Genomic DNA, 12,866 nt, shown 5'->3' on the forward strand with positions numbered 1-12,866 from the left:
TTGCCGGCCGAGCGGTTCTAGGTGCTTCAGTCTGGAACCGCGTGACCGCTACGGTCGCAGGTTCGAATCCTGCCTCGGGCATGGATGTGTGTGATGTCCTTAGGTTAGTTAGGTTTAAGTAGTTCTAAGTTCTAGGGGACTGATGACCTCAGATTTTAAGTCCCATAGTGCTCAGAGCCATGTGAACCACCGACCTTTACACGCCGGGATATGATCTCTGCTGTCCATATGACCGGCCACGTGGTGACAAAGGAGCTTGAGAGAAGAGGAAAAGAGCTGGGTGCAACGAAAGTGTGTGATGATTTATTTAAAGGAGGTAATGAAACTGAAATGTATCTAAAGTTAACGTCTATGATGAAAATGTTGGAAATGATGCGTTAGAACAGGGGGCGAAAATCAGTCTGGAAGTGATAGAAATTAAAGTTACCTCGAATTCCGAAGAAGTATTTTGTAGTGGCAAGGAAGATTTGAGCATAAGCGAAATTAAAGCTAGAGAGTAAGAAGCATAAAGTAAAATTCAAAAGTATTCAAACAGGGGAGCGACGTGTAGGCTGCACTCTAAAGGTTTAACACCTGGAATAGTTCGGAAATAATAGCGCAAAAGTCTCTATTTCTGTGTGCAAGGACGTACAAAAATTTGAGGGCATGGGCGCGCTCTAGGTGCATGGTGGTCGCAAATTCATGAGGAATTAAGTGATATAATGTAAAGAATGGAATAAGAATAGTTAACTGGAACTTTAAGTATCATATTGAGATGGGTAGAAGTTACTGAAGTACATAAATGCCTAATTGAAACAAAATTTAGTATGAATTCATTAGAGGGATAGTAGAATAAAAATTTGAACTCACATTAAGAAAGTCATTACTGTTGGTTACTGGGTAAACTGATGTTAACATGGAGCTCTTTTTGATAAATGAAAGAACTGTTGGGAAAGCTTCAAATAATCAAGTATTTGAGCCGGGTAATTGCGTCATTTACAGTGCCACTTATGTGTGTGTCAATTCCACTGGGGAGACCGTTCAGGGTCTGAACTCCTGGGATTCGTTAGAATGTAATATATTGATCACTTCCCCGACAGATCTCACATCTTCATTGTTGGCTGTAGCTGCAAAATAACTTATGCGTGGTCGCAGTACTTGTCGTCTGGTCCCGGGCTCGTCTCCGAGAGATTCTGCAACTCTGAAGTGTAGGGAGTCCGACACCAGAACACCTTTCATGATGAAGTCCCATACTCGTTGACAGAGCGTAGGGGAACGATGCGGGAGACCCGCACCGCCGTACTATGCAAGGCCCTAGTGGAGGTGGTTTGCCATTGCCTTCCTCCGGCCGTAATGATGATGAATGATGATGATGGAGATGACACAACAACACCGTCATCTCGGAGCAGGTGACAATCCCTGACCCCGCCGGGAATCGAACCCAGAACATCGTGCTCGCGAAGCGAGAACGGTACCGCGAGACCACGAGCTGAGGACAGAACATCTTTAAGGTAATGTGAAATGATTGAAAAAGTAACGACGAATTCTGTGCTGTGGAGCAATACCGTGTGCTGTTTCAGAAGATACAAATATCGTTTCAAATGAGTTGATGTATTAAAGCAAGCAATAAATTGCGTAAATGCACGCAAATGCTTAAAAAACGTCTAAAAGTCAGAGCTCTACAGTTACTGTTATTGTAATTTAAATGTTCAAGTTAATTTAATACTAAATGTACATGTTAGTGTATTTGTACTGAATACTTTTAAATTCTTTAGGTAAGTCTCATAGCTTCATGTACCACCAAGTTGTTTGCACTGCTGTGTAAGACGCCAATATAGGATGTGCTCTATCATTAGTTATGCTAGGTGCTACTTAATGTCGCATCCAGGAAACTAAATGTCAAATTAAGTAGAAGTATTGTAATGTAACGAGTTGAGGAAGGAACCCTTCGTCGAAATGGTCATAACAAGCAGTTAACGTTTGTTGAGCGGCGGAGAACGCATTAACGAGTCTCGGGAGAGTTCCCAGGTAGCAGTGAAACATAACAGAGACTTAAGTGGGTTTTGAGTCTGAATAAATAAGAACAGAAAGCTATACCTCAGTAATGATTGCTGCTAAGCAGGTATGGAGAGGGCCTATGGACAATGACAAGATTAGCACGAGCGAGCGACTGGGTTTTACCGGCAGGGCGAGTAGAGGCTGATTCAGGGTAGCCGCGATGGACCGCAGGTAGCAGGACCCTGGAGTACACGACCGGCTAACGGTAGACATATTCCTCACTTTAATAACATGAACTGAGGCTAGAGAAACTGGTAGTGTGAGTGCAAGAGCATCAAATCAATCAACACAATGCATTACATCGTACAAAAAGTTGCCAACTGCAATCATAAACATATTTACAATTAGACCATTCACTCCACCACATATGTTTACACTTACCAAGTAATAAATGATTTTCTGATGCAGAATAAACCATACGGCCGATAACAGCGTTGCGGAGTAGACATCACTGAGGGTAACAACCAATATTACACCGTTGATGTTAAATATTCTATAATATTAAGTTTATGCGAGATGTAGCTATACAATAACGGGACTGAAGCTGTCGCATAGTAAATACGCATGTGCCGAAGATGAACAACCAATAGCTGTGGAACGTGAAACCTTCGCAGGCTAATGCGGTACCCTGGTGCCTGTAGAAAAATCAGTATGGCCATTGTCCTCGTTTGTGTAAGAGCTGTTATTTAGTTTTGCCAGGAAAATAATGCGTGTAATATAGAGCAACGAACTGTCGTCAAGTTTCACATGAAACTTGGATAAAACTGCTACTGAAACCTGTCTTTTACTAGAAGAAGTGTTTGGCGAAGACTGTTTATCACATATCCGAGTTCTTGAGTGGTTCAAGCGTTTCCAAGACGGCCAAGAAGACGTTGAAGATGACTCACGCCTGGGACTTCCATCAACTTCAAAAGCGGATGAAAATATTGAAAAAGTGGATAATATAATTCGATCTGACTGTAGATTGAGTATTCGATCGAGTGCTGAAACTAGGAACTGACAAAGAATGCGTAAGGTAAATTATACTTAAACAATTTAAAATGAGAAAAGTACGAGGGTTGGAACTTTAATAGTGGCAACTATTTATTTACAGCTCGTACAAAATAGATACGTGTTTCAAAGTTTTACTGACGAGGGCTTAAGTCAGGGGAATGCAGTAGGTGGTATAGCACTTAGCAGCCCCATCAGTCAAACAAATCAGTAACAGCTTGCACTGTACGTGCTTGAGTATTGTCCTGCAAGATGATGGTCAGGTCCTGCACGAAGTGTCATCACTTCTGTCTCTAAGCTGGTCGTAGGTTGTGTTCCACAAATGAACAGCATAGAGAAAGAAGTGGTGACACTTTCTGCAGTATCTGAACATCATTTTATAGGAGAGTGATGGATGCAAGCTAATACTGATATGTTTGACTCATGGGGCTGCTAAGTGCTATACCATCTACTGCACTCCGTTGACTTAAGCCCTCGTGAGTTCAATAAATGGTTCAAATGGCTCTGAGCACTATGGGACTTATCAGCTGTGGTCATCAGTCCCCTAGAACTTAGAACTACTTAAACCTAACTAACCTAAGGACATCACACACATCCATGCGCGAGGCAGGATTCGAACCTGCGACCGTAGCAGTCGCGCGGTTCCGAACTGCGCGCCTAGAACCGCGAGACCACCGCGGCCGGCCTCGTGAGTTCAACTCGATTTCTAAAGTGAAGGAAACACTTCACGGCATTCGCTTCAGAACTGCTACAAATTTGAAGGGCAATAGATCCCGCCACTCGAACTTTCAACACAACTGGCAGTGCTAAGAGTATCCTACGACTTCCACATCACTGGCAACGGGTTGTACACATTGCAGGTGAGTGACTGCAATGAAGGTCAGTAAAACTTTGAAACACGTATCTATTTTGTACGAGCTGTAAATAAATAGTTGCCACTATTGAAGTTCCAACCCTCGTATGTGTGAAACTGCTGCCGAAAATTCTCACGATTGATCAAAAAGGTCTTGAAAATGTTTGCAATGATCCTTTGAATACCATTGAAAATGATCCTACTTTCTTGGAAAGAATGATAAAATGAGACGAATTTTGATTTTTCGCTTATGATCCAGAAAGGCAGAAACGGAAGCACCAATTCATGCGTTGGAAGATAACAATTTCACCAAGCGTGAAAAAAGCTCGAATAAACAAATCAAGATTCAAAGCGATGATAATTGTTTTTATCGCGATATTTATGGAATTGTGTATCTTCACTGGGTTCCTGAAGGTCAGAGTATTAATGAACATTACTTCCTTGAAATTGTTGGTCAACTCCTCGAGAAAATAAGAAAAAAAGCCATCCGAATTGTGGAAAAACAAGTCACTGGTTCTGCATCAAGACAATGCACCAGCTCATACCACATTTCCTACTTAAGAGGTTTGTAGAGACGTACAGAGTCTCAGTGTTAGGGCACCCATCTTATTCGCTTGAATTAGCATCATGTGACTTCTATCTATTCCTCGAGGTCAAATCTGCATTAAAAAAAAAAAAAAAAACAAGATTTCAGTGCATCGAAACAGTGAAAGCAAAACTGGTAAGCGTCACCAAGGAGCTCACGGAGAGAGACTCCCATCACTGTTTTCATCGACGGAAAATTCGCATGGAGCGTTGTAGGGATAGAGGAGGGGGGGGGGGGGGGTATACTGAGAGTGACAGAAAGTAAATATGTATGTTTTTGAAATAAAATTGTTTGCAGCAATAGTCCTGTTATTTTCTAGTCACTCCTCGTACGTCTAAGGATGTCGAACTAGATCGTTCTTCACAATTACACTAATAAAATGAAGTAGTATGTAGTTACTGGCAAATAAATTTATTAATCTGTGATCAATGAGGATTACAATATCAATGAGGGCGTGTTAGATACACAAATAGATCGATGTTAACAAGATATGTAATTAAAAATGATAGGAATTGGTGTGGGCAGATAGTCATGGCATAAACTGTCAGTTAGAATATGTAGCTCTTTAGTTACAGAATCATTAGAGTAGGAGTGGTGGTCGATTTGTATGTATGTGAAAGTATTGTACCACGTGCGTACCCTGGTGGGAAGCTCCTGAACTCTCACTGGCTGAAGTGTCATAACGTGGGTGCGTGTTGGTGGTGGAAGAGGTGCTCTTGGGAGCAGGATGGACGAACAGAAGGGAGAACAGTTCCGGACATGCCGTAGAGGACTGCGGCAGAGTAGAGTGATTGAATTTATGTAGAGACACTTCGGGTCTAAGCTACGGGCTTATAAGAATGCAGATGAAGAAATTCACGTACTGAGTACATGTCGTGGCTTGATCCTGAGTGGGGATTCTGTCATTTTTCGTGTCACACAAGATAATTCAAGGACTATGATATATTTCGCACCATTCAGTAGGAGTTTGGACCTTACTGAATAAACCGTCTGATATTAAAAGTTAAATTGCAGTGCCGCCTATGTTGATTACAAATGTTTCCCCGTTTGTTTACGTTCACTGATTTCCAGTTCATAGAACTTGTCTACTCTCAATTGTTCTACCGAAGGATCCCCTTTTAATAAAGTATTTTGCTAATACAGCAACAGGTCGTAAAGCAGACGGTGTACAGCTCGTCCCTAGAACATTTACGAGGCGAGCTTTATTCGGAGCCATTCATTTGCCCTTCTGTCTCAGAGCAGTAACGTTGCATACGTGAACTAGAAGCGGTGTGTGTGTGTGTGTGTGTGTGTGTGTGGTTTGAGGTTTTCGGGCGCTAAACAGCGTGGTCATCAGCGCCCAAACGCATAGAAACAGGAACACATGCGGTGAAGGGACGAAGACGGGCAGCGAACAAGGAGAACGGCTAAAAGGCACAGGCCTGACGCAGTTCCAAATCTTCTTATGCAGAGGCAAAACAAGAGGAAAAGAAACGCACTAAAAAAGGAAAGGAAACACAAGGAAAAGAGAACAGAAATCGAAGTGAAACAAGTAGGGTATCGTGACTGGCGGACCTCGTGAACTAGAAGCGATAACGTTGTGTATCTAGTGGCATCCCATGTCAACACACCCGATTTTATCTTCGTGGTGTCGCCGCTGTTTTAGTGGTCTATTATTTAATATATTTAATTTTTTCCTTTGGTTCTGTTTAACTGGGGATCGTCTGCTGCGTACCGTAGTCATAGACTGCTGCTTTTGTATTTGCCTCGCGAATCAGGGATGTCGAGAGGACGAGTTCCATGAGGCCGCGTAGACGCTGTTCTTTTTTAACAATAATTATTGTTTTTTGGCTTGGTGAGAAGAGGTTATTTAGAAAAAGCATAAGATGCGTGAATTAGCACCGTTGTGCAAAACGTAACATCGATCTCACTAAAATATCCTATACATTAGCAGAACTAAGTTGACTTTTTTGACGAATTAGTTATGAAAAAGACACCACAAATAAGTCGTCTTCTGAGTCAGCTACCTTCTCTAAGAACGGACTGGACCTGCGATTGAGGAATAGCTCATGAAAGGGAACGAATACACGGTTAACTTAGTATTTCGAGATCAGGAGCTAATGGTCGGAAATTAATATTTAGTCTTTTATTGACATAAGCAACTTAAACCTCACAGGAACAACCTAAGCTCGTAGAAATTGTTGAAAGTGTCACCAGCACAAATGCACACATTACAACGGCCACCGAGCGAGGAGGCGCAGTGGTTAGCACACTGGACTCGCATTCGGGAGGACGACGGTTCAATCCCGTCTCCGGCCATCATGATTTAGGTTTTCCGTGATTTCCCTAAATCGCTTCAGGCAAATGCCGGGATGGTTCCTTTGAAAGGGCACGGCCGATTTCCTTCCCCATCCTTCCCTCACCCGTGCTTGCGCTCCGTCTCTAATGACCTCGTTGTCGACGGGACGTTAAACAATAATCTCCTCCTCCTCCTACAACGGCCAATAAACATCTGGCCTCTCTCTCTCATAAGACGCTATTGTGCTGTTGTACAATGAGACTGGCAGTTAGGACCTTGCCAACCAGTTACTCTTCAGTTTCTATTGGAGTTTCCACCCATAACCAATTCCGAAGCTTTCCTGTGTACATTGTCGCTTTTCCGGGCACGGCATACTGTTGCTCTTCACATTAATGCAAATTCCAGCAACAAGTAATACTCCTTATTAAGTCGACCGCATGCAAATACTGTGTTGCATCAGAGCAGCTAAAAATGTGTGTACTATGCACATAAAAGAGAAAAAGAGGACTGCAAGTTACGAAATAAAAGGCAGTTGCAGCATTCAAAATGCAGCCGATAAAAACGCTATATTGACTAAAATAAAAATTTATTAGGCCTGTTGAGGAAGGAGAGAGCCCGAAACGCGTCTTAGCATAAATGTGAAATATTGTTTGACCTTACGGCTTCCCCATCCCCGTTACCCAAGGTGTGGTAGGGGTATAATACCAACACAGTATTTTTATACAAATAATTACATAAAAAATACAAATAATGAATCATGTGTGTATAAAAGTGGGGCGAAATTGCTCCAAACGTACGTAGATTATGCGTGCGCGCTCTTTTCACCTCCACCTCCAGCGCTATATGAAGTGTATGGTTTTTATACCCACGATGCTCTTCACATTAATGCAAATTCCAGCAACAAGTAATACTCCTTATTAAGTCGACCGCATACAAATACTGTGTTGCATCGCTTCAGGCAAATGCAGGCAAATGCCAGTATGAACCATGGACCTTGCCGTTGGTGGGGAGGCTTGCGTGCCTCAGCGATACAGATAGCCGTACCGTAGGTACAACCACAACGGAGGGGTATCTGTTGAGAGGCCAGACAAACGTGTGGTTCCTGAAGAGGGGCAGCAGCCTTTTCAGTAGTTGCAAGGGCAACAGTCTGGATGATTGACTGATCTGGCCTTGTAACAATAACCAAAACGGCCTTGCTGTGCTGGTACTGCTAACGGCTGAAAGCAAGGGGAAATCACGGCCGTAATTTTTCCCGAGGGCATGCAGCTTTACTGTATGATTAAATGATGATGGCGTCCTCTTGGGTAAAATATTCCGGAGGTAAAATAGTCCTCCATTCGGATCTCCGGGCGGGGACTACTCAAGAGGATGTCGTTATCAGGAGAAAGAAAACTGGCGTTCTACGGATCGGAGCGTGGAATGTCAGATCCCTTAATCGGGCAGGTAGGTTAGAAAATTTAAAAAGGGAAATGGATAGGTTGAAGTTAGATATAGTGGGAATTAGTGAAGTTCGGTTGCAGGAGAAACAAGACTTCTCGTCAGGTGACTACAGGGTTATAAACACAAAGTCAAATAGGGGTAATGCAGGAGTAGGTTTAATAATGAATAGGAAAATAGGAATGCGGGTAAGCTACTACAAACAGCATAGTGAACGCATTATTGTGGCCAAGATAGATACGAAGCCCACACCTACTACAGTAGTACAAGTTTATATGCCAACTAGCTCTGCAGATCACGAAGAAATTGAAGAAATGTATGATGAAATAAAAGAAATTATTCAGATAGTGAAGGGAGACGAAAATTTAATAGTCATGGGTGACTGGAATTCGAGTGTAGGAAAAGGGAGAGAAGGAAACGTAGTAGGTGAATATGGATTGGGGCTAAGAAATGAAAGAGGAAGCCGCCTGATAGAATTTTGCACAGAGCACAACTTAATCATAGCTAACACTTGGTTTAAGAATCATGATAGAAGGTTGTATACATGGAAGAACCCTGGAGATACTAAAAGGTATCAGATAGATTATATAATGGTAAGACAGAGATTTAGGAACCAGGTTTTAAATTGTAAGACATTTCCAGGGGCAGATGTGGACTCTGACCACAATCTATTGGTTATGACCTGTAGATTAAAACTGAAGAAACTGCAAAAAGGTGGGAATTTAAGGAGATGGGACCTGGATAAACTGAAAGAACCAGAGGTTGTACAGAGTTTCAGGGAGAGCATAAGGGAACAATTGAAAGGAATGGGGGAAAGAAATACAGTACAAGAAGAATGGGTAGCTCTGAGGGATGAAGTAGTGAAGGCAGCAGACGATCAAGTAGGTAAAAAGAAGAGGGTTAGTAGAAATCCTTGGGTAACAGAAGAAATATTGAATTTAATTGATGAAAGGAGAAAATATAAAAATGCAGTAAATGAAGCAGGCAAAAAGGAATACAAACGTCTCAAAAATGAGATCGACAGGAAGTGCAAAATGGCTAAGGAGGGATGGCTAGAGGACAAATGTAAGGATGTAGAGGCTTATCTCACTAGGGGTAAAATAGATACTGTCTACAGGAAAATTAAAGAGACTTTTGGAGATAAGAGAACCACATGTATAAACATCAAGAGCTCAGATGGAAACCCAGTTCTAAGCAAAGAAGGGAAAGCAGAAAGGTGGAAGGAGTATATAGAGGGCTATACAAGGGCGATGCACTTGAGGACAATATTATGGAAATGGAAGAGGATGTGGATGAAGATGAAATGGGAGATATGATACTGCGTGAAGAGTCTGACAGAGCACTGAAGGACCTGAGTCGAAACAAGGCCCCCGGAGTAGACAACATTCCATTGGAACTACTGACGGCCTTGGGAGAGCCAGTCCTGACAAAACTCTACCATCTGGTGAGCAAGATGTATGAGACAGGCGAAATACCCTCAGACTTCAAGAAGAATGTAATAATTCCAATCCCAAAGAAAGCAGGTGTTGACAGATGTGAAAATTACCGAACAATCAGTTTAATAAGCCACAGCTGCAAAGTACTAACACGAATTCTTTACAGACGAATGGAAAAACTAGTAGAAGCCGACCTCGGGGAAGATCAGTTTGGATTCTGTAGAAATACTGGAACACGTGAGGCAATACTGAGCTTACGACTTATCTTAGAAGAAAGATTAAGGAAAGGCAAACCTACGTTTCTAGCATTTGTAGACTTAGAGAAAGCTTTTGACAATGTTGACTGGAATACTCTCTCTCAAATTCTAAAGGTGGCAGGGGTAAAATACAGGGAGCGAAAGGCTATTTACAACTTGTACAGAAACCAGATGGCAGTTATAAGAGTTGAGGGAGATGAAAGGGAAGCAGTGGTTGGGAAGGGAGTAAGACAGGGTTGTAGCCTCTCCCCGATGTTATTCAATCTGTATATTGAGCAAGCAGTAAAGGAAACAAAAGAAAAATTCGGAGTAGGTATTAAAATCCATGGAGAAGACATAAAAACTTTGAGGTTCGCCGATGACATTGTAATTCTGTCAGAGACAGCAAAGGACTTGGAAGAGCAGTTGAACGGAATGGACAGTGTCTTGAAAGGAGGATATAAGATGAACATCAACAAAAGCAAAACGAGGATAATGGAATGTAGTCGAGTTAAGTCGGGTGATGGTGAGGGTATTAGATTAGGAAATGAGACACTTAAAGTAGTAAAGGAGTTTTGCTATTTGGGGAGCAAAATAACTGATGATGGACGAAATAGAGAGGATATAAAATGTAGACTGGCAATGGCAAGGAAAGCGTTACTGAAGAAGAGAAATTTGTTAACATCGAGTATAGATTTAAGTGTCAGGAAGTTATTTCTGAAAGTATTTGTATGGAGTGTAGCCATGTATGGAAGTGAAACATGGACGGTAAATAGTTTGGACAAGAAGAGAATAGACGCTTTTGAAATGTGGTGCTACAGAAGAATGCTGAAGATTAGATGGGTAGATCACATAACTAATGAGGAGGTATTGAATAGGATTGGGGAGAAGAGAAGTTTGTGGCACAACTTGACTAGAAGAAGGGATCGGTTGGTAGGACATGTTTTGAGGCATCAAGGGATCACAAATTTAGCATTGGAGGACAGCATGGAGGGTAAAAATCGTAGAGGGAGACCAAGAGATGAATACACTAAGCAGATTCAGAAGGATGTAGGTTGCAGTAGGTACTGGGAGATGAAGAAGCTTGCACAGGATAGAGTAGCATGGAGAGCTGCATCAAACCAGTCTCAGGACTGAATACCACAACAACAACAACAACCCACGATGCTCCCTTTCAAATAGTGACTTATTACGACATTTGACTGAAATCGACCTAATGGTTTAAAAGTTGATGTGTAACGTACACATATAACAATGATTGATAGTTAGACATCCTAGCACCTCTATGGTTTAGCATGGGTTAAAAGGGCATAATTTAAGACTCCTGAAGAAATCTCACCAAATTTGATGTTTATACGATTCATTATTTCTACAAAAATACTGTGGGAGTAAGATACACCTGTTAGCCCTGGTTGAGGAAGTGAGGATAAGAAAAGGTGTCAAATGGAAATGTTCGAAGCTGGCCAGCGAGTATTTCTTTCCTGAATCCCTTCGAAGAATGTTTCACGAACACAAAGAGTTTATTTGTTTTCGGAGAATTTTTCTGAAATGAAATAAGTGTTGTTTTCAAAACTCCACAGCTTTTAATTTAAACCCAGACTCTTCTGAATAACGACTTTTTAAACAAGAAATGAGAGTGAACGTAAAAAGTATTTGTTCAGTTTCCACATTTAAAATGTTGAACCACTGCCAACGACTTGCTCCATACGTCTTAACCACGCAGCATCCAGACACCTACTAGTGGACATTATTATGATGTGTGTCCACCCTCCACCTTCATGATGCTTTAAACTTTGCTTAGGACACATTCAGTGCAGTGTCTGACTGTCTCTGGGGGAATAGCAGCCCATTCTTCCTCAACAACCGGGAGTGATATAGAACTCTGCGGTCTGAAGCGAAGTCGACTTTCTAACACACACAAAAGGTAAGCCATTGGATTTAGATCAGTCTACATCTACATCTACATGGTTCCTCTGCAATTCACACTTAAGAGCCTGGCGGAGGGTTCATCGAACCATTTTCATACTACATCTTTAACATTCCACTCTCGAATGGCGCGTTTGAAAAAGAAACAACTAGATCTTTCCGTTCGAGCTCTGATTTCTCTTATATTATTATTATGATCATTTCTCCTTACGTAGGTGGGAGTAAACAAAATATTTTCGCATTCGGAAGAGAAAGTTGGTGATTGAAATTTCGTAAATAGATCTCTCCGCAAAGAAAACCGCCTTTGTTTCAGTGACTGCCAACCCAACTCGCGTATCATATCAGTGACACTTTCATCCCTTTTTGGCGATGGCACGGAACGGGCTGCCCTTTTTTGCACTTTTTCGATGTCCTCCGTCAATCCTACCCGGTAAGTATTTCACACCGCGCAGCAATATTCCAGCAGAGGACGGAAAAGTGTAATGTAGGCTGTCTCTTTAGTGGGTTTGTGGTATCTCCTAAGCTTTCTGCCAATAAAGTGCAGTCTTTGTTTCGCCTTCCCCACAATATTATCTACGTGTCTTTCCAATTTAAGTTGCTCGTAATTGTAATTCCTAGGTATTTAGTCGAATTGACAGCCTTTAGATTTGTGCGATTTATCGTATACCCAAAATTTATTGGATTTCCTTTAGTACCCATGTGGATGACCTCACATTTTTCTTTGTTTAGTGACAATTGCCACTTTTCGCACCATACAGAAATTCTCTCTAGATCATTTTGTAATTGGAATTGATCGTCTGATGATTTTACTAGACGTTAAATTACGGCGTCATCTGCAAACAATCTAAGGGGGCTGCTCAAATTATCACCTAGATCATTTATGGTTCAAATGGTTCAAATGGCTCTGAGCACTATGGGACTTAACATCTGAGGTCATCAGTCTCCTAGAACTTAGAACTACTTAAGCCTTACTAACCTAAGGACATCACACACATCCATGCCCGAGGCAGGATTCGAATCTGCGACCGTAGCGGTCTCGCGGTTCCAGACTGAAGCGCCTAGAACCGCTCGGCCACTCCGATTATTT

General features: G+C 41.9%; 1 protein-coding gene across 1 annotated transcript in view; it reads left to right on the top strand.

Moving 5' to 3' along the window:
* The first annotated feature begins 228 nt into the window (after window positions 1-228).
* Window positions 229-12,866, top strand: part of LOC124748835 (probably inactive leucine-rich repeat receptor-like protein kinase At5g58150) — a 167,130-nt gene continuing 154,492 nt past the window's right edge. The window contains exon 1 of the mRNA XM_047248963.1: window positions 229-316. Within this exon, the coding sequence (XP_047104919.1) occupies window positions 229-316 (88 nt within the window). The remainder of the gene's footprint in view (window positions 317-12,866) is intronic.

Source organism: Schistocerca piceifrons, chromosome 1, assembly GCF_021461385.2.
Source record: "Schistocerca piceifrons isolate TAMUIC-IGC-003096 chromosome 1, iqSchPice1.1, whole genome shotgun sequence".
NCBI lineage: Eukaryota > Metazoa > Arthropoda > Insecta > Orthoptera > Acrididae > Schistocerca > Schistocerca piceifrons.